Below are 22,059 nucleotides of genomic sequence, written 5' to 3'. Positions count from 1 at the left end.
TTGTTTTTGCTTCTAGCCCCTCTTGGAGAGAGGGCAGAGGGACAGTTGGAAGTGCCCTTAGGAAGGAAGGAAAAATAACCTGGCCATTGTTACAATTCAGTAACAAGTACCCTTTCTCTGTATAATCAACCTTTTATTTCCGAAGTTTGGCGTTGGGATTCATCATAATTTATTCCCCTTGAGCGTAAACTATTGCTTCATCTATACTTGAGCCTCTGCTGCTGGCTAAATATTGGCTGGATGATCCACCTGGAATACATATTTTAAGACTATAGTTAGGTTCTGACTATGTTTAGTACCAGTTACACAGGATGGCAGGTGAATTAGCCATCCTTAGAATAATGTCTTAGTGAGCAAATACGTTGTCTTGTCTAAGCTACAGGTAAAATTTAAATATGTGTTAAACTTCTTGTGAAAGAGGAGATTGTATTATTTCTGGTAAGAATTAATATTTAATGCATATTCAGATACTTTAGAGAGATCCCATATTCCTATTCTGTTCAATGTCCTTTTTTCCTGCTTAATTTGAATGGGCACATTACGTTTAAGGTTAAGGCCTTTGAACAGCAAATTACATACTGTGGTTTTTAAAAAAATATTTATTTTTTGGCTGTGTTGGGTCTTAGTTGTGGCATGTGGGATCTTTTGTTGCTGTGCGCCGTCTCTTTGTTGCGGTGCGCCGTCTCTTTGTTGCGGTGCGCAGGCTTCTCTCTAGTTGTGGTGCGTGGGCTCTGTAGTTGTGACGTGCGGGCTCAGTAGTTGCAGTGCATGGGCTCAGTAGTTGCTGAGCGTGGGCTTGGCTGCTCTGTGGCATGTGGGTTCTTAGTTCCCGGACCAGGGATTGAACCGGCATCCCCTGCATTGCAAGATGGATTCTTAACTACTGGACCACCTGGGATGTACCCATTAAGTGTTACTGTGATTTATCTGATTACTTCTAAAGAAGAATATCAAGTAAGTTAAGCTTTCAGTTTTAACTTCACTGACTAAAACTAGCAAGAAATGACAGTGTTTTCTGTTGGCTAGGATCTATATATTTTGAGGCAATTGACCCTTTTAGTACTACGTGCCACCAATTCTGTATGCCCAGTGTGAGGAGGCAGAGATTCATCAGTAGCATGAGCTTTGTTTAAATTGGGAAGAAAGTCGTTAAATATTAACTATTTCAGAAAACACCATTGGTGATTTGTTGTCCTTTCCTTTGTGTGTTAGTCATCTGCAGAGACTGCTCCTTTCCCCTTCTGCAAGTCATTTAGAGTGCATACCTCCTTAACCTTTTCCTTTGGTATATCCTTGATTCTTTGTTTCTGTAATGTTTATTTTAAGCTTTTACTTTGCACTGATCTGTTCTTTAAAGATCTGAATCCCAGACCAAATTTGAGATTGTCACTGAGGTTAGAGACTATTTTTGTATTCCTGATTTTAGCATTGTCTTTCATACATATTTAGGATCCTAGTTCAGTAAATTTCAGCCTAATAAAATACTTTCTGGGAAAAATAACTTAAATGAGGAAAAGGTGCTTTTAGGAAAATTGGATTGATGAAGTTTGATAGATAGCTTTGGTGCTTTACCAGTTTTCTAGAGCTGTAAATCATGATTTGCTTTGTATTTAATTTTCTAATCACAGAGCGTTACACTGAAAAATCCATTTTAAGGCTTTTCAGTTCTTTAAAATAACATTTTGATTAGCATAAACTACAAAGCTAATAATCAAAAAGCTAATTATTGATTTAAATTGAACATTTGTTTGCTGTCCCTTGCTGTTGGGGAATGATTTTAGGGGGTGGTTTTAGTCTCTTTACTATCACAAGCTTAATGGTGAATAGTAGAATTAGATGATTTTCAACTTTTGTATGACTTCGTTAATATTTATCTTTAAAAGTACTTTAACAAATGGAAACAAAATCCTAGAAGATGGAATTCTTCCAACAATCAGTTTTGCTTCGTGTGTTTCTATGCATGTATAGACATAATACACAAATAACTTTTAAAGGTACAAGACTGTATGTTGTGAAAGATGTATAGAGGCTTATGATTATAGTCAGATGCCTGAGATCATATCCTGACCCAGTGAATAGAGTCGTTGGAATAGTCAGGAATAATGTAAAGTGCTTGCCACACTAACTGGAATATGTTGAGGTTTCAGTAAATATTAGCTATTATCATAATTATATTCTACAACTTCTTTCACCTGACATATTGTGGCCATGTTTCCATGCTACTACATGGGATAACCACCTCATTCTTTTTATATAGCATAGTATTAAGTTGTAAGAATGTACTGTAATTCGCCAGTCCTATATCATATTAATGGATATTTAGGTGGTTTCCAGTTTGTTGGTGCATTGTATACAGTGCTCCAGTGAACAGCCTTGGGTATCTTTTGTATTATTCCTATAATAAGGGTCAAATTCCAGAATCTGTAGGGTCAAGAGAGGTATTTATTTACAAATACCAAGCATGCTCCCTCTATAAAGTATAATGCTGGGGTAGACATTGTTCATTTCAAGCTTATTGTTGCTGAACAGGATTTTGGGCCCGTATTTGGCCTGTCTTCTAAGCCATTGTATTCGTACCCCAGGAGCAGTAGAAATTTGTGCTTTAATGTACACATTTAATATACTAAAAATGTGTTGTAAATTAAAGAGGCTATGTCTTCCAACATCAGGACCTTCAGTTTGAGTCCTTGTGTCCTAGTGTTTCTGTAAGAGATTGCTAGAGATGAAGTTGCTAGACATAAGCTTTAAAAAAAATTTGATGAATATTGCCAGATTGCTTTTTAAAATGATATACCATGTTCACATCCTTTGTGATGGCTAAGAGTGCTCATTTTTGGAGGTTTATAATAAGTCTTTCATTTTTTACCAGATGTACATCAGCTTTGTTTTTCTCCAGTCTGACAGAAAAAGTGATCGTCTTAATGTGCTTCCTTGATTTGCAGTGAAACTTTTAGAAGTTGATTTAAGAACATATTAAGAATACAGGTTTCCCTCCCTATCCAAAAGTAGAAAGGTCCTGTGAAAGTTTTTGTAAGCCAAAACGGCATAAAATGAAGAAGCAACTACCTTATACACATCTTGCTAACAGATGCATAGAATAAATTGAGATAAAGCATTGCTGCTCACAGACACAGTTCCAGGCTATGGTAGTTTGATGCTGAGTATACGTATATCCTGGGGAAGAAGCTTGTTAGTGTCGCTCTTGCTACTCAGGGCGCACGCTGCCTCTGAAACCGCTTGCAAAACAAACGAAGAGTGCTTTTGCTTTTTGCCTTTTTTTCGTAAAAGTGAAAGTCCTCTTTGGATTTCATTCACTTAGTGAAAACAGGTACTAATATAGGTCTTTCATTTGAGTATTCCTTAACTTTCCTCACTGACTTGAAGTGGTCGTCAATATGATACATCCAAAGATTGATCATACTTCGACTATTTGAATGTAGGGCTACTAAACTATAGTTTACAAATCATAGGAACTTGCACTATTTGAGTTAGCTTTATAGTTACTGTAATCAAAGTGGTTCTTGATATTTCAGAGCACATGTATTGGTTAAATTGGATGCCTAAACTTTTGAAACAAGTATCTGGCCAAAATAAGCAGCCTACAGTCATATGCCAGTTTCACAAAAATGTTGCCATTTCTGAGTACCAAAATATTTATACTAATTAGAGTTAGGTCTTAGCCTAGCATGAGGAAAGGATGGACCTTTCTTTTGAGTATTGGTTTGAAAACTTTCTGTGTTTGGGAACTGGACTTTCATGTCATAAACATGTTATAGTATTTAAATTTCTAGTTTGCCATCCAAAGTAGAGAAGAGATGTAATAAATTCTAAGGTAAATCCATAGAGTTACAACTTAACAAGAATCACATAACTAGTGGCAGAAGTGAAACCAGAGTGGTATAACTAGTAGAAGTGAAATCAGGCCTGCTTTGTCTCTTTTCAGATTGCTTCTGGGTTGAGAGCAGTTTTTGTGGACAGTTTTGAATGCCAGTACCAGAAGTCATGTGGGTTTTTAAGGAAGCTGTGTGTTAGGAAGGTAACACTTGGTAGCAGTATGAATGGTAGTTTGGCATAGCAGGGGAGTAGAAAGAGTGGGACCAAGATGCCAAGAGGCAGAACAAGTGTAGTTGGAATGGATTTGTTATATAGAATGTTGTTGAAATTAAAAATAATAATAATAAAAAAGGAAAGGTGGGTATATGTCCTGGGTAAGCTTTGCCTTGATGAAAATTATTTTAAATATTATAAAGAAAATGCCTTATGTTCTAAGAGAGAGAAGAATTCTGAAAATATTTAGTATTGTGCCCTCTTCGTTTCTCCCTCCTTACTCCCAAAAAAGTGGGGTGGGGGGAAGAGTGTTTGGCTGTCTTTTGTAATTTTGGAGGGGGGCAAGATTCGTATATGTACTGTATGTATAGGTATTTATATCTTGCTCTGACCCAGAAAGGACTGAGACTTTTAAGAGTGCTTTAGTCACATTTTAAAACTAGCACGGTGTTTGCATTAAAGGTGGATGACAAGGGAGAATCAGGATAGAGATATAAAACAGCAAGAAATTAGGGTACTAAAACAGTTCTTACAGAAGTACAGTGATTTTTGGATTTTTGTAGAGAACTTGCTGGATGGCCACCAGTTTTGCTCTAAGAATTCAGGCAGTAGCCTAAAGGTAAGTACAGATATGTTCATGAGATGAAAATGAGCCAGTTACTCAGGAAAAGCACAGCTGTTCTTGATATTTAAATTGAAAACCAGAAAGAAATTTCAGTGGATCACAAATACTGTGGCTCCGTATCTAGTTTTTTTCTCATTGTTTTATATCATTGTAGAAGTTATTTTTAAAATCATGTCTGAAGAAAACTAAATACTGGTAAAAATGTCTCTAGAAAGTGACGGACATGGGCAGGTGTCTCACGTGTTCAAAAATTTGAGGGAGAGCTTTGCATTCTTGGGATTGATAGCTAGCTGTCTGGTGTATAGTTCCAGGAGAAAGTCTGTAAAGCAGAGTCCTTCACATTACCTGATACTGGAGTGTGTATATTTGTTTTGTTAGAAACAGAACAGCAACAAAAAGATCCTTAAATTGTTTTATCACTCTACTTAATTTCTAATATTAAAAATTAAATGGAAAATTTTGACTTCTTCCATTTAAAGCTCAATCATAGCTAATATTTCTACATTTTGGACATTCAGAGCATCTGGCAGCCTAGAATTCCTAGTCTAGCCACTTAGCGTAAGATTAAGCCATTTCTATTGGAGACACAGGTATCTTGTACCTTTCAAAACATGTATTTGTTTCTTTCCTTCTTTTGGTTGTGATTTACTTTTATTTCTTTTCATATGTGTTCTTGAATTAGTATATGTTCTATATGTAATTTGTATTAGATATGTATACATACAGAGATATGTGATACATATGTTCTTTCTCTCTTTTTTTTTTTAGTTGCGGCAGGCGGGATCTTTCCTTGCAGCTCATGGGCTTCTCTGTAGTCGTGGCATGTGGGCTCATTAGTTGTGGCACGTGCGCTCAGTAGTTGCGGTGTGCAGGCTTAGTTGCCCTGAGGCATGTGGGATCTTAGTTCCCCCACCAGGGATCGAACTGGCGTCCCCTGCATTGCAAGACGGATTCTCAACCACTGGACCACCAGGAACGTCCCCCTATAATGTTCTGTTTTGAATTAGATGGGACAAGTAAATGTGGTTTTATATGATGTGACTACATTTTGAATAAATAAACATTTACAACCAGAGTATGATTTGTTTCCCCATCAAAATGTTCATGTGGAAACTAATGTAGACATCAATTTTTTTTTTTTCAAATTAAAGTAGACAAACTTGGTGTGAATTTAGAAATCTGAGTCTAGGACTTCCCTGGTGGCCAGCGCAGGGGACACGGGTTCGAGCCCTGGTCCGGGAAGACCCCACATGCCGTGGAGCAACTAAGCCCGTGCGCCACAACTACTGAGCCTGCACTCTAGAGCCTGTGAGCCACAACTACTGAGCCCTTGTGCCACAACTGCTGAAGCCTGTGCGCCTAGAGCCTGTGCTCTGCAACAAGAGAAACCACGGCAATGAGAAGCCCGCGCACCGCAAGGAAGAGTAGACCCTGCTTACCGCAGCTAGAGAAAGCCCACACACAGCAACAAAGACCCAATGCAGCCAAAAATAAATAAATAAATTGATTTTTTAAAAAAAGAAAGAAATCTGAGTCTATATCCAATATTCTGGTAATACAGGTGAAGTAGACAAGGATCTTGCCAAGCATTGATTTTTGTATGACAATGAAGAACCTGAATATTTGAGAAAGAAAAAATGGGAATCTGCAAGAAAGCTTAACCCCACAGAGAATGGGCAGTCATTTTGGTGATCATCCAAACTCAACTGGTAATGAATTTAGCCCCTTCAGAAAGGAAAAGAATGCAGATGTTTGCTCAAAACAAAACAATCCAATAGAGGTTTATTATTTTAAGGTAGGAAAACATGAATTCAATTTACATTTGACTTGAAAGCTCTCCTTGCATGAACCAAGTCTAGCTAGAAAGGATTTTACACTTGTTTTCATATCTGGCTCTACTTATGTTAAAATCATTTATAAAAAGTATTCATAATCCTGGGGTGGTCATGAAGGGCTATAGTTTACTTGGAGAAACTCACATGAAGCAATGAACAATGCAAGAAAATATAATTATACTAAGATATGTGTTAAGTGTATTTTTTTAAACTTAATACATAATTTATCTGGAATCTATTAGAGCGTGGTGTGAAGAAATGGTAGGCAGTTTTGAGGGCCACCTTTTTGGTGTCAGCTTGGTGGAACCTGATGATAACTATTTGTTGATTGACGAAAATATGTATTAACCAAGATACTATGAATGCATTTACACTTAATGTTAATTTGTATATTCTAATCATGGGAGATGCTACATAAATTTGAAAAATAGAACATTAAGATATTTAGTCTTTGAGGATGCTTGGTGCTCATGTGGATCCACAGCTCTGAATTAACACCATAGCCTTGTATAGCTGTGCAATTTAAAGTAGTAGGAGGAAGTGATGAGACATAAGTTAATTGCTGTAAGAGATAATAAATCCGACTCATATTTATTCAGCAAATGTTACTATAAAATCTGAATTAAAATTGAGACAATGTATAACTAGTTTAGGAAGCACTGATTAAATGCTATACAGCCTAGTGACTAATTAGTAACAAACACTATGGGCTTCCTGGCATTCTTAGGTTTTCTGTTGATATCAGAAGACAATATAAAACGTAGTCCTGCAGTCATAGTATAAACCAGAACCCAGGGATAGGTAGTAAATACATAATGGGACTTACCTGCCATGGGATTCTGGCATCTTATTGCTTTAGTAGATTATTGCACTTTAATTAAAAGTATATATATATATATTTAGAACTTGAAAAAAAGTAGGTGTGTGTGTGTATAAATTATTTCTTAAGGAACAGAATTTGGGGCAAATAACTGATTCAGATGTTAGCTTCTTCCTTAGTCCTTACCTGGTTCTGTATGTTATTTGACCAGGTAGTTTTTAGTTAATAATTGTGCTGCTTATCTTTAGAGTCCCTGTCCATTGATTTAAAAAGGGAGAAAAAGAAAACAAGAATTGGTTTCACCAAAAAATAATTGAGTCAGATTAATTTCCTAAAACCTTTCTTTAGAGCATGCCATACCTTTTCACCAGTTAAAACCCTATTGGTTGTAAAAATCAGGAATTGCTCTTAAAACAGAAAAACTTTTGATTAGTCATTGTTGAAGTGTAAATCTCTTACCAAAAATTCTGTAACAAGCTTAGTGTGAATATAGTTCTTCCCCTCCAAGTTATGTTTATGTTATTTGCCTCATTATCTAGAGTTTTATTCATTGCAAGTCAGATGTGAAATTCCATTTGGGGAGTCTGTTGTATTGGTAAAATAGTGTTTTTATATATATCCTCATCTCTTTAGAAATAACAATTTAATAGACTTTGGCTCCTTTTCAAGAAGTAAGGAGTAAGTAAAATTTCTAAGAAGTCCACTATATCCTAGATTGCATTTTCTCTAGCAATTTATTTGATCTGGATTTTTTTTTTTTTTTGGGTCTGCATTGGGTCTTTGTTGCTGCGTGTGGGTTTTCTCTAGTTGTGGCAAGCGGGGGCTACTCTTCGTTGTGGTGCGCAGGCTTCTCATTGCAGTGGCTTCTCTTGCTGCGGAGCACAGGCTTTAGGCATGTGGGCTTCAGTAGTTGTGGCGCACGGCCTTAATTGCTTCTCAGCATGTGGGATCTTCCCGGACCAGGACTCAACCTGTGTCCCCTGCGTTGGCAGGTGGATTCTTAACCACTTTGCCACCAGGGAATTCCTTGATCTGGATTCTTATTTATAGTTTATTTAGATATTTAGATAGTGACAAAGTTAAAATCCTTGGAGTGGGAGGAGAACTAATGTTTTCATCACTTAATTTTTGTGTTACTTTTTGTTTTAAAACGAACAAAATGTATTGAAAGTTTTTTGGGGTAAGGCAGGGAACCAACTATGTTTAGAAATGCATTTTACTAAAGCATTTTTTTCTAGTCATCTGATTAGTTTTAAATTGTAGAAATTTTTTGACAGTAATTTTATCCAGTTCTGTTTGCAGTCCAGTTACAACGCAGGGATCACAGCAAACACAGCCGCCACAGAAGCACTATGGCATTACCTCTCCCATCAGCTTAGCAGCCCCCAAGGAGACTGACTGCCTACTTACCCAGAAACTAATTGAGACTCTGAAGCCTTTTGGCGTTTTTGAAGAGGAAGAGGAACTGCAGCGCAGGTCAGTGTGTGTATATATCTTTCTTTTTTTGAATTTTATTCTATTTTATTTTTTATACAGCAGGTTCTTATTAGTTATTCATTTTATACATATTAGTGTATATGTATATCTTTTTTTAAGTTACAATTTTTTATTAACATAATAAACTAGTTTTGAGGAACTCAGCAAGTCAGAATTATTCTCCCCAATATATGTCTATTTCAAACAAGAGTGATAACTAGAAAAAACTTTTCGTCTATATAAAGTTCTATTCCCTTAATTTTGATTTGTGATACTTTTGGTTAGTATAGTATTACAGCATTGTCAGGAGAAAGGGGAATGCCTTGCTAAGCTAGAGGAATGCCTCACCCAGTGTAACAGTGCTTACATATAGCTAATACTATAAACTTCTTTTCTGATAACTTAAAGACTGGTTAAAATTTAGGAAGCCACCTATTAAAGCTTTTTCATTTTAATTAGTAGTGATCTAGAATAACAAACAACTTGATACTTGATTGATATTTGCTCTATCAACAGGATTTTAATTTTGGGAAAATTAAATAACCTGGTAAAAGAGTGGATACGAGAAATCAGTGAAATCAAGGTAAGGTGACTTAATTGTCTAGGAAGTAATTTGCCAGCTGAACGCAGCAATTGTCTTATATAAGTATTTAGAGTCTTGAATGCGGAAGGTGTTTTAGACTGTTGACAGCAGAATTTGTATTTGGTTTGTAGCTTTTTTGGGGGTTATTTTTGGCCATACCGTGCAGCATGTGGGATCTTAGTCCCCCAGCCAGGGATCAAACTCGAGTCATCTGCATTGGGCAGAGTCTTAACCACTGGACCGCCAGGAAGGTCCCGGTACCTAGCTATTTTGAAAGCAGGAAAAACTGAACTGAATTCAGTGATTTTATAAATACTTTTGGTTGTAACACTTCAAAGCTCAGTAATTACTTACACGCTTTACAGAAATAATGTTTCCCACAAAAGGTGCTTTAAAAAATGTATTAAACACGGTTGTTACAGACAGATGAGTGTGCTTAATTTTGAGGCAAAGTAGTGAAATGTTTTTCATGTTATCAAGAAAAAAAATTGACTGGTTTTGAGTCTACCTTATATGCTGGACCACATTCACGCACAGCACGAAATAAGTCAGGTTCTTTACAGATGGTATTTTGATAGATGCTGGATTGTGTCTGTGCCATATTTGTGCCCACTCTTTTAAGAACAATGTAGCATTGTCATTTGGATAAATTGTGATTTGACAATTGATTTCGATAAAACGTTTGCTTCACTTAGGAAAAAAAATGTATTAAACATGTTTATTAAGTATTTGAGAATCTTGTTACCTTTTAAGGAATTCTGCAACGATGAGCATTTTTTAGGCCTTCAGATGTTAGACTCAAACTGAATTATCTATTCAGTTTTTTATAATAATATTCTTTGAGTTTCTAATAACTTTTTAAAAGAATATCATACAACTGTTGAATCCATGAATAGGCTTCTGGTAAAGGAAATGTAGTTTTTTGTGGTTTTTTGAATTTTATTTTATTTATTTTTTTATACAGCAGGTTCTTATTAGTTATGTATTTTATACTTATTAGTGTATATATGTCAATCCCAATCTCCCAATTCACCCCCACCCCAGCCACTTTCTCCCCTTGGTGTCCATATGTTTGTTCTCTGGAAATGTATTCGTAAAGTTGTGTTTAGAAGCCATTTTTTAAAAACTCTGTAAATAGTGGTCATTTTTCCAGGATAGTACAAAATGCATATTTAGTCTATAATACAGCTGAAAAATTGATAGTAAGAGAACCAGAGGTAGAAGAAAACCTGAGAGAAGGTATCAAGGTAGGAGAAAAGTAAGTTAAAGTCTTCTGGCTTTAGTCAAATTTATAATACTGTTTTCTTAAAGCAGTGTATATATATTTTAAAGCAACTGATTAAAACTTCAGCAGCCAGAATATTCTAAACTGGGGACTCCATGTATACTACATGTTTGTCATTGATAGAATTTTGATAAAAATGATATTTTGAAAAGGATTTCTTTTTGAGCTGAGCAAAGGATGTCCAGGTTTAAGTATTTTTACTCATTTATTGAACTTAGTGATTCTTTAATCTTGCATAGGAAACACAGCTTTGTTTTTAATGGCTTTTTCTTAGACATTTAAGTTGAAAACTGTTATAAGGCCAGAACTTAGATTTATTTAATGTGAAACGAGTACTGTCTCATTGATAGTTTTGTTTCAGTAATTGAGTGCCTGGTTAGTTTCTTTAACCGGTAATTCTAATTTTAATAATTAATTAATTAATTGGCTGTGTTGGGTCTTTGTTGCTGCGTGTGGGTTTTCTGTAGTTGCGGCGAGCGGGGGCTACTCTTCCTTGCGGTGCGTGGGCTTCTCATTGCGGTGGCTTCTCTTGTTGCGGAGCACGGGCTCTAGGTGTGTGGGCTTCAGCAGTTGTGGCTCGCGGACTCCAGAGCGCAAGCTCAGTAGTTGTGGCACACGGGCTTAGTTGCTCCGCGGCATGTGGAATCTTCCTGGACCAGGGCTCGAACCCGTGTCCCCTGCATTGGCAGGCGGATTCGTAACCTCTGCGCCACCAAGGAAGCCCTATCTGGTAACTCTTGATACAGTTCTTCCTGCTGGTTTTCTTGAGGGTAAGAAAAATTATTTGGATTAATGAAATTAATGCTCATTCCTAATCAAATTTGTCAGTGTTCTTTTCTCTGTAGCCTAACTCTGGAGGTAGTAAATTGGTTAGAGAGTGGGACTTTAGGGGCTTTACAAGTTTGATCTTTTTTTTTTTTTTTTTTTGCGGTACGAGGGCCTCTCACTGCTGCGGCCTCTCCCGTTGCGGAGCACAGGCTCCGGACGCGCAGGCTCAGCGGCCATGACTCACGGGCCCAGCCGCTCCGCGGCATGTGGGATCTTCCCGGACCGGGGCACGAACCCGTGTCCCCTGCATCGGCAGGCGGACTCTCAACCACTGCGCCACCAGAGAAGCCCTACAAGTTTGATCTTTCATATCTGTTTTCCTAGGGAGAATTTCTTCCTCAGCTGCTTGGTTTTAAGACCTGATACAGGATGTCTTGATGTTGACACTATTGATATTTTGGGACCACGTATTTTTTTCATTTCTGGCCACGCCGCGCAGCTTGTGGGATCTTAAGTTCCCCTGACCAGGGAATTGAACCCGCGTCCTCTGCAGTGAAAGTGTGGAGTCCTAACCACTGGACCACCAGGGAATTCCTCACATATTTCTTTTTTAGGGACTGTCCTGGAAGCTGTTAAGCAGCACTCTTCCAACTAGATGCACTGCCTGTCTGCTCTCCCCAGATTGTGACAACCAAAAATATCTCCAGTTAAATCAGTAGCAAACCACTGATTTTTCTGGGGGTGGCATGTGGGATCTTAGTTCCCTGACCAGGGATTGAACCCGCACCCCCTACAGTGGAAGCATGGAATCTTAACCACTGCACCACCAGGAAAGTCCTAAGAACCACTGGTTTTTGATGTATAGTTACAATTAATTTATAATATTTTGGGGAAAATTTATATACAATATGAATTTTATTTAAGTTGTTTGATTTGTTTGCCATCTAATATCCTGAGACTTAAAAAAGATTTGCAATTGAAAAGTTCTTCTGTGATGTTAATTAATAAATCTTAATTTCTGGATTACAACTGTAATAGCTATAAACATACTAATGTCTAATACAGTAGCCACCAGCCACACTCAGCCATTTCAGTTTAAATTAACTAAAATTAAACATTCAGCTCCTCAGCCACCCTAGCTACATTTCAAGTGGTAGTGAAATATAGCTAGTGCCTACTGTATTGGACAGTTCTCCTGGAGAGCGCTTATCCGAAAGATTTGTATTTTACTAGAGATGTCCACAGAACATTGTTCTCAGGTAGTTTTTTCCTATCTTCCTTTGTAGGCATATTTCTGTACACACCTTGCTGGCTTAACTTAAATAACCAAGCCAGCTGTACAGGTGGTTTCTAAAATATCTAAACATAGGAAGAGATGGTGGCGTCTCCTTTTAAAAATGTAATGCCGCACATGTAGATTGCCTGTTTCTATAAGTGATGATTACGTGTGCCCTTAAAAACAAGGGAGTCCCCTGAGCCTTTTACAATTTATTTTTAGGGTTGTTGGAATATGAAGTAACAGTTTATGTCACTTTGGGAGGTGGTGGGGAAGAGTGGTCTCTTTTATGTTCTGCTACTGAGTAAGACTTTACTGAGGAATTAGAAAGTAAAGAGAAACATTGATCTAGCACACATTAAGATTTGGTGGGTTTTTTTTTTTGTGGACAGACATTATCCTTACCACCAAGGGTGGTTAAACGTATTCTCCATAGTACTTTATAGTCATACCAGGGTCAGAAAGATGATTTCTAAGTGCTTTCCTTTCTCCTCATTCCTGGTGTTTTTACTCTAAGAAATCATCAATAAGTTTAGTTCTGCTCAAAATCATCCCACTAAAGCCTACTAAACTATTAAACGTAGCCTTATTGGCCTTAAAGTCACTTTAGATACAGTAAAATTATAGTCTAATGTACTGCGACATATTTGGTATAATCACTGAATACAGTCTTTTAAGCAATCAGAATGTGTTTTTGTTATATTCTAACATTCATGATTTATGCAGCACCTTATCATGAATAAAATTTCTGATTCTAACATTGCTTCTGTGGAATCACATGATTTCCTCTACCACAGTCTTTGTAGCAGTTTCCAAAAATGTGGCAAAATTCTAACACTAATTGAAAGTTGAAAATTGCTTAAATTTCAAGTTAGGTTGATCTATGAAGGCCTGGTATTTTGTAGAGCTTATAGTTTGTTTACCCTCTGTATAAATTTGCATAGAAATCTTACTTGGTTTTTTTTTTTTAAAATGTAGTGTTATTTGAAATAGTTACCTTTGTGCTCCACTGGCAAAATAACTATTTTTTGTTTGCTTCAACAGAATCTTCCACAATCTGTAATTGAAAATGTTGGTGGAAAAATATTTACATTTGGATCTTATAGATTAGGAGTACATACAAAAGGTAAATATTGTTTATATTGTTTTAATTATCTTGAGAAGGAATACTTCTTTAATTTTTTAAAAATTATAATGACACATCCATCTCAGTTACTTGCAGTGTATTATACAGCTTAGGTTTGCATGGAAGAGATGACTTCAGGGAGCCTAAATTTGGTAAAAGAAGAAAGATATAAAATGATACCTTTCATACCTGTGCCCTCCAGTGCAGTATTAAGTAAAATAAAAAATTCAGTTTCTCAGTAGTAGTAGCCACATTTTCATTGTTAAATAATCACATATGGTTAGTGGCTACCGTACTGGAAGGTGCGCATGAAGTACACTTTTCCCCTTGGGGAGTCATTTTGGACAGTGCTGCTCTGTATATCGTTTCCGCTACCTGAAGAATATCAGAAGAAAATGATATTAAAATAATGATATCTTCTTCTGGAAATCAGAAGAAAAATGAATTAAAGCTTGAAAAAAATCTGTATTATAGTCGTGAAATATAGTTAAGGAAAAAACAAACCAAAAAAATGTGTATCTGCAACACAGTAACAATCACTAATAATACTTTCTTAGTTACATTTGTAGTTTTTCTCCCCTGTGTAAATAAATATACAATAAGAATGTTATCATGGCAGAGAATATTATTGAACTCTTTCTTTTTTACTGAGCATAGTTAGTAATCTTTTGGTCTTCATAATCTTATTTATTCTTATGTAACAAATAGAGGAGTCTGAGACTTAAAAAGGCAATACAGCTTGAACAGTTGCTCCCAGCCATCTCCTGGCAGAGCTAGGATTCTAACTCTGGCAGTCTGAGGCTGTACTCTTCAACCATTAGCCACTAGCCTCTGTTAAAAGTATCTGCCAGTCTCTGGTTCTCTCTGTTGTGGCATTATTCCTTCTCCCCATCTCCCACTACCCTGTGCTGGAAGTAGTACATTTGCTTTTGATGTGTCCTGTGAACTGTATGCCCTTCTCCCCCTTCATGAATATGCCAGATAAACAGCCTTCAGAGTTAGTGCCTCAGGTATTGAGTCTTTTAGGAAAATGATTATGTTGACCAGATTCCATATTGATCTCTTCTTTTTATGATCCCAGTTATTGATTTTAATCATCTTTTTTGTGCTCTCCCTATGTACTCAGTGCTGGCCTCCTATCAAGCACTAAATTAATAACAACTGTTCTTACCATGGTCTGCCTCTTTGGATTCTTGCCATTGGTCCTTCTTGAAGTGCATAGGTCCCATTTAGGTGCAGGTAGGAGCCTGGAAGCACCAGTCACAATGTATAAATGATAACTGTATTTTTTTGTTTCACTAATGAACATGGCTGTGACTAAGGACACCAAGATGTTGGGTGTATTCTTGCATAATTGCCTCTCTTACCATAAGAGTTCCTATCTGAGTCACCTTCCTTTGACTCCCAGTTCACCTGGGCCACTACAAATAGAAGATGCTGCAGGAAAAAGTATATCCCATCGATTAGGGTCATGTTTTTCTTATACTGACAGGTAATTTTATTTTTAAGGAGAGGGGTGCATTTAGAGGCTCATCAGTGTAACATTAACAGGTTTTCAACATCAAATACTGCCATGATAAGATGCAAAATAATTTTCTTGTAATGGTAACTAGTGGTTGATGGGCTTAATTTTTTTTTTTAGGTGCCGATATTGATGCGTTGTGTGTTGCACCAAGACATGTTGATCGAAGTGACTTTTTCACCTCGTTCTATGATAAGTTGAAATTACAGGAAGAAGTAAAAGATTTAAGAGTGCGTAAATGTTCAGAGTGAAAGGGGAGGAGTTATAAAAATCAGTTTAGTCAATTGAGTGAGTTTTATGGTATAGCCATTAATTTATTGAACTCTTGCAATTTGCCAGACCCTTTTAAGCTTAATGTGTATGCTTGCATTTTATTCTTTACAGCAGTCTAAAATCATAAATCTGTAATCTCATGTACAGAGTAGGAAGTGAGGCAAACAAAGTAAATATTAAGCAACTTGGCCACCGTCACATATCCGAGTGGCAGAGATCAAGAATTTGAACCTAGGCTTGTGCGACTTAGGATTCTCGAGTCTTAAACCTGTTTACTGAGAACCTAGTCTGTGTCAGGTGTTGTGGTAAATTATGTTTAAGCTATGTCAGTACTGCATTCATTTAAGAGCACTAAAGCTAGTGTAGCCCTAAGGTATACTTTCAGAGAGACTGATTTTTAAATTTTCCCACAGGCTGTTGAAGAGGCATTTGTACCAGTTATCAAACTGTGTTTTGATGGGATAGAGGTAAGGTTCAAATAAACAGTTCTTACTGTGTGTTATTTTGATAGGTGTAGGTTACAAATTTGATTTATTTCAAAGGTTTATAATTGGTGAGTTGGTATGATATTAATACGAATTAAGTTTTTTTTGAAATGGAAGTGACAGCCTATTCTTTGTAGTCTCTTTTAAAAAAGAGCCTAGTGAAACCAGGAGTTAAAATATAGACAGAAATGTACTGACTGTGAAGTGGCTGCTACAGAACAGCTTAATTGATAGTTTTTCCATAGGCAGATTTTATATGCTTTTAGTCTCCTTAAGGTAATATAACTATATTTTTGCAAGTGGAACTTTGGCTTCATTTAAATTAAATATTTAAGAGTTGAGAGAAAATTGTGACCTGATGTCATGTATGCTGAAATATTTTCTGATAGGGAAGGATATATGAGCTCAGATTCTTTTTTTTAAATTTATTTATAAATTTATTTATTTATTTATTTGTTTGTTTTTATTTTTGGCTGCTTTGGGTCTTTGTTGCTGCGCGCGGGCTTTCTCTAGTTGTGGCAAGCAGGGGCTACTCTTCGTTGCGGTGCAGTGGCTTCTCTTGTTGTGGAGCACGGGCTCCACATGCAGGCTTTAGTAGTTGTGGCATACAGGCTCAGTAGTTGGGGCATGCGGGCCCAGTAGTTGTGGCACACGGACTTAGTTGCTCTGCGGCATGTGGGATCTTCCCGGACGAGGGGCTTGAACCCGTGTCCCCTGCATTGGCAGGCGGATTCTTTTTTTTGGCAGGCTGATTCTTAACCACTATGCCACCACCTGGGAAGCTCTGAGTTCAGGTTCTTGAGATGATGTGCAGTTCTCTTTGATGTTTTCAATGTGTGTAATGAAAGTAGTTGTAACAAAGCTGACCCTGAAGCAACTTTAGTTATTTATGTTACTTCTGCCATACATAATGGTGCTGGAAAGTCACTCATAGTAATAATGACGGTTATAAAATTTCAGAAATGGAAGAATAATACTTCATTGTTCTGCAAAAAAAAGTGGTTTCTATAATTGTTGCATAAGGTGCCCAACTCTATCTTGTATGAAATATGAGTAATCTTAATAAGTAGACATAAAATGTTAAATTTAGTAAAGGATTATCAAGTTCAGGCAGCTTTGATTTACTGTCAGTGTTTAAATAAATATAAAACAACCATAATGTAGGTGATGCCTTTTTTTCCCGAAAAGAACATTAACCAACAAAGGGGAGATTTTTTGGGGTGGAGAACCAACTCAATTGTGTAAACTTTTCAGGATGGAGATAAAAGTCAAATGGTTACTAGAAATATTTAATGTGCTTGTTATTACTGAGTTGCTTTTTGAGTTACCTGGGTTTTTTTTTTTTTTTTTTTTCCTGTGAGCATATAGTCTTTATTTCTGTCTAAATTAGGAGCGATGCTGGATTTTGGAATGTGTATCATTGGAAAATTTAGGCTATACCACAGGTACTTATTTGTGTAAATGTACAATCTTTTCCTGTCTTGTAGGTGCACGTTTAAATGATTTTTCACAGCAAGCTCTTAAAATACAGATTTTTTTTAACGTCTTTATTGGAGTATAATTGCTTTACAATGGTGTGTTAGTTTCTGCTGTATAACAAAGTGAGTCAGCTATACATATACATATATCCTCCTATCTCCTCCCTCTTGTGTCTCCCTCCCACCCTCCCTATCCCACCCCTCTAGGTGGTCACAAAGCACCCAGTTGATCTCCCTGTGCTATGCGGCTCCTTCCCACTAGATATCTGTTTTACATTTGGTAGTGTATATATGTCCATGCCACTCTCTCACTTCGTCTCAGGTTACCCTTCCCCCTCCAGGTGTCCTCAAGTTCATTCTCTACGTCTGCGTCTTTGTTCCTATCCTGCCCCTAGGTTCTTCAGAACCTTTTTTTTCCCATATATATGTGTTAGCATACAGTGTTTTTCTCTCTCTGACTTACTTCACTCTGTATGACAGACTCTAGGTCCATCCGCCTCGCTACAAATAACTCAATTTCATTTCTTTTTATGGCTGAGTAATATTCCATTGTACATATGTGCCACATCTTCTTTATCCATTCATCCGTTGATGGACACTTAGGTTGCTTCCATGTCCTGGCTATCGTGAATAGAGCTGCAATGAACATTTTGGTACATGACTCTTTTTGAATTATGGTTTTCTCAGGGTGTATGCCCAGTAGTGGGATTGCTGGGTCATATGGTAGTTCTATTTTTAGTTTTTTAAGGAACCTCCATACTGTTCTCCATAGTGGCTGTACTGATTTACCTTCCCACCAATGGTGTAGGAGGGTTCCCTTTTCTCCACACCCTCTCCAGCATTTATTGTTTGAAGATTTGTTGATGATGGCCATTCTGACCAGTGTGAGGTGATATCTCATTGTGGTTTTGATTTCCCTTTTTCTAATGATTAGTGATCTGTATATCTTCTTTGGAGAAATGTCTGTTTAGGTCTTCTGCCCGTTTTTGGATTGGGTTGTTTGTTTTTTTGATATTGAGCTGCATGAGCTGCTTGTATATTTTGGAGATTAATCCTTTGTCAGTTGCTTCATTTGCAAATATTTTCTCCCATTCTGAGGGTTGTCTTTTCATCTTGTTTATGGTTTCCTTTGCTGTGCAAAAGCCTTTAAGTCTCATTAGGTCCCATTTGTTTATTTTTGTTTTTGTTTCCATTTCTCTAGGAGGTGGGTCAAAAAGGATCTTGCTGTGATTTATGTCATAGAGTGTTCTGCCTATGCTTTCCTCTAAGAGTTTGATAGTGTCTGGCCTTACATTTAGGTCTTTAATCCATTTTGAGTTTATTTTTGTGTATGGTGTTAGGGAGTGTTCTAATTTCATTCTTTTACATGTAGCTGTACAGTTTTTTTTATATTGAGCTGCATGAGCTGCTTGTATATTTTATTTATATTTTATTAATCCTTTGTCAGTTGCTTCGTTTGCAAATATAAACTACTGATTTCTAAAGTGATCTTATAAAAGGCTTGTTTCTCTAGCAGCATTCAAAGGTTGGAACCATGAAATCAGACCCTCAGGAATAATTACCGAATGTGTGCCAAATTTCTTTTGCCCCCAGCCTTTCCTTGAAAAAAAGGAAAAAAAAAATTTTGTCAGTTGCATTCTATAAGTCTTCAAAATTAGCCAGTTTTTGTTTTGTTTCTATTTAGTCAAAACTAAGTTGGAGAAACAGACTGGAATATTATAGATACATAAGTTCTTAAATATAAGAAGTTCCCTTTTTACTGACAGGTATATTTGGGCTACATGTAACTATATTGGCCTTATATTTGAGCACCTTTTAGGATATAATTCACAGTTCATATAGGTGGAGAACTAAACAGTTTTAAATAATCCAGTATATCTGCATTTAGCAAACTTAGTATGATTAAAATGACAAGTAGCTATTTATACAAGTTCTGTTTATTTAGTATTACCATGTTTTAACATCTGGTTAAAATACCTGTGGTAAGAATTTTGTTTGAACTTTTGGAGGTGTTGTCATGTTAACAGCTGATGAGAAGATCCTGGTCTTAAGGAGTTAATAGTGTTTTCTTTTTTAAAGAAATGCCTTAAAAATAGGCAGACATGGAATGTTTTGTTTTGTTTTTGTTTTAGATTGATATTTTGTTTGCAAGATTAGCACTGCAGACTATTCCAGAAGACTTGGACTTAAGAGATGACAGTCTGCTTAAAAATTTAGATATAAGATGCATAAGAAGTCTTAACGGTATGTAAAAACCTACTTCCTTTTGCATAGTAGCAGTTTTGGTCAAATATGAAATAGTTTTTAACTCAAGCTTCATAATGAAGCTTTTAATGGCCATATTGTTTATCCATAGTGAGTCAAATAAAATGAACTTTTTGCTTAATAGTTAGACTGCAGTGGAGCATTTAGTAATTTGTTAAATCATTGGTATCTTGCATTATTATTTCTTTTCTTCCTGGGATGTTTAAATACTGTCTGACGTTTGTACTCTATTGCTAGTGGCTCAGGTTTCACCTTGTAACTCTATTAATTTTGATCCTGATAACCTTTGTAACATTTTCAACTGTTGTGCTTTTAAAAGGGTTACATTTGAACACTTACTTTAGCATTGTTTTGTTAATATGCTCTTGAAGAACAATTCCTGGAAACTTAAATGGATCAAGCCCTATTCACCATCTCTGAACTGGAGCACATTTTAATTATGGGTTGAAAGTTTTTGAAATAAAGCAGATTACAGTTCAGATTATTTGGTTTTAGAGTAGTGTTTGTGATAGAAGGTAAAAGTTTTATATTTTTTATTTGCCTCTTTATTAACATTACTGATTTTACAAAGTAAATTTTTATTTAATTTGACATTAGTCTCAGAAAATTTAAAAGAAATATTATCATTAAACTTTTGATAATTTAATGTTCTGTTTTTTTTTTTCTTTACTCCTATTAATCAGGTTGCAGGGTAACCGATGAAATTTTACATCTAGTACCAAACATTGACAACTTCAGGTTAACCCTGAGAGCTATCAAACTGTGGGCCAAACGTGAGTTCCGAATTTGTTGGCTAGCTTATTAAAAATGTTTAAGCTTTTGTTCAACACTAACTTTTCTTTTTGCTTTTCCCTTATCAACAGGCCACAACATCTATTCCAATATATTAGGTTTCCTCGGTGGTGTTTCCTGGGCTATGCTAGTAGCAAGAACTTGCCAGCTTTATCCAAATGCAATAGCATCAACTCTTGTACATAAATTTTTCTTGGTATTTTCTAAATGGTATGTGTTTAGATTATATTAAAATAAAATTGATTGTAGACACTGAAGTTTAGTCTTATTTCTATGACATTTCTGCAGCTGGTCTCAGATTCAAATTTTAGTTCATGATGTAGCAGTATAGGTAGCCTTGGGGAGATCATGTTGTGTATAAAATGGCAAACCTAAATTCCATTCCTTTTCCCTAGCTTTCCCGGGATAGCAAGGCAGGTGCTGTTTGTACTTCCATGCGTAAACTTACTCTCTAAATAAACTGAATTTTAGCTATAATGTCTGCTAAAATCCAATGAGTTGGTAGGTTGGGATATCAGTTACTTTGGATAAAGCTTTATATATACCACCTCTTTTAATTTACTCTTTGAATTCTTCTAGATCTATAGACCATTAATTTCCTGTGGTGGTTTTTTGCTTTCAGCTGCCCATTTATCTTTGGTAGAATGTTAAGGATGTAAATGTATATAAAGCTTTTAAGGATAACTGTAAGTGCTTGGAAAGCAATTGAGCATCCCTTTGAGATTAGTCATTAACCCAGGAGAGATTTTTTTTTAATGCTCTCCTTCATTTCAGCCTGGTCACATTTGTCAACCATTATTTCTTTTAAGTAATATAAAAGATTGCTATTTCACATTAGTTGCTTTGGCCCAAAAGGTTAGAGTTCTTGGTTTTTAATCAAATTGATCTGAAAGATTTGTCTTCCCTATTTGTGCCAACCTCTGTACCTCCTCCCTCTGAAAAAAGAGTTTTAGTTATTTTATAAAAATTAGAGTTATTGGAGACAATTTATAATTTAGAACTGTGCCACACTTTTCAATACACATTCTGTAATTATGGATTTGATAGCACTTAATTATATATAACCAGGTTTGATGAGAAAAATGTCAGAATTTCTCTTAATGCTACACATACATGGCAAATAATATATTTAAGAAGCTAACCTTGATACTAAAGATGGCAAATGTTTTCCAGTTTTTAATCTCTTCTATAAAGGACTGAAGTAGCTAACTCACAAAACATATCTTGAAAACAGTGTGTTCACATCATTACACATATTCACATTAATAACCTTTGTCATGAGATAGAGAAAAATTTTCCTAATCAATTTTTATAATTATTCATGCTCCTTTGCCTATAATGAATTAAAGACAGGATCTTTGTCTTTTCAAGGGAGATTTTATCCTGTTCAAGTTTGCGGTGAA

At 36.2% G+C, this 22,059-nt stretch overlaps 1 protein-coding gene across 4 annotated transcripts in view; it reads left to right on the top strand.

The window, feature by feature from the left end:
* PAPOLA (poly(A) polymerase alpha) overlaps positions 1 to 22,059 on the top strand; it is a 57,437-nt gene that overhangs the window by 6,000 nt on the left and 29,378 nt on the right. For 3 of the 4 annotated variants that reach the window (XM_082647120.1, XM_082647119.1, XM_082647117.1), the window contains exons 2-9: positions 8,618 to 8,803; positions 9,320 to 9,386; positions 13,760 to 13,841; positions 15,484 to 15,593; positions 16,050 to 16,103; positions 19,732 to 19,843; positions 20,548 to 20,637; positions 20,728 to 20,866. In XM_082647120.1, the coding sequence (XP_082503246.1) occupies positions 8,618 to 8,803; positions 9,320 to 9,386; positions 13,760 to 13,841; positions 15,484 to 15,593; positions 16,050 to 16,103; positions 19,732 to 19,843; positions 20,548 to 20,637; positions 20,728 to 20,866 (840 nt within the window). The remainder of the gene's footprint in view (positions 1 to 8,617; positions 8,804 to 9,319; positions 9,387 to 13,759; positions 13,842 to 15,483; positions 15,594 to 16,049; positions 16,104 to 19,731; positions 19,844 to 20,547; positions 20,638 to 20,727; positions 20,867 to 22,059) is intronic. The other variant, XM_082647118.1, reaches the window with a different exon arrangement.

This window comes from Grampus griseus (genome assembly GCF_964374135.1).
Source record: "Grampus griseus genome assembly, chromosome: 2".
NCBI lineage: Eukaryota > Metazoa > Chordata > Mammalia > Artiodactyla > Delphinidae > Grampus > Grampus griseus.
The sequence above is the reverse complement of the archived record's forward strand: the minus strand, read 5'-3'. Positions and strand labels throughout refer to the sequence as shown.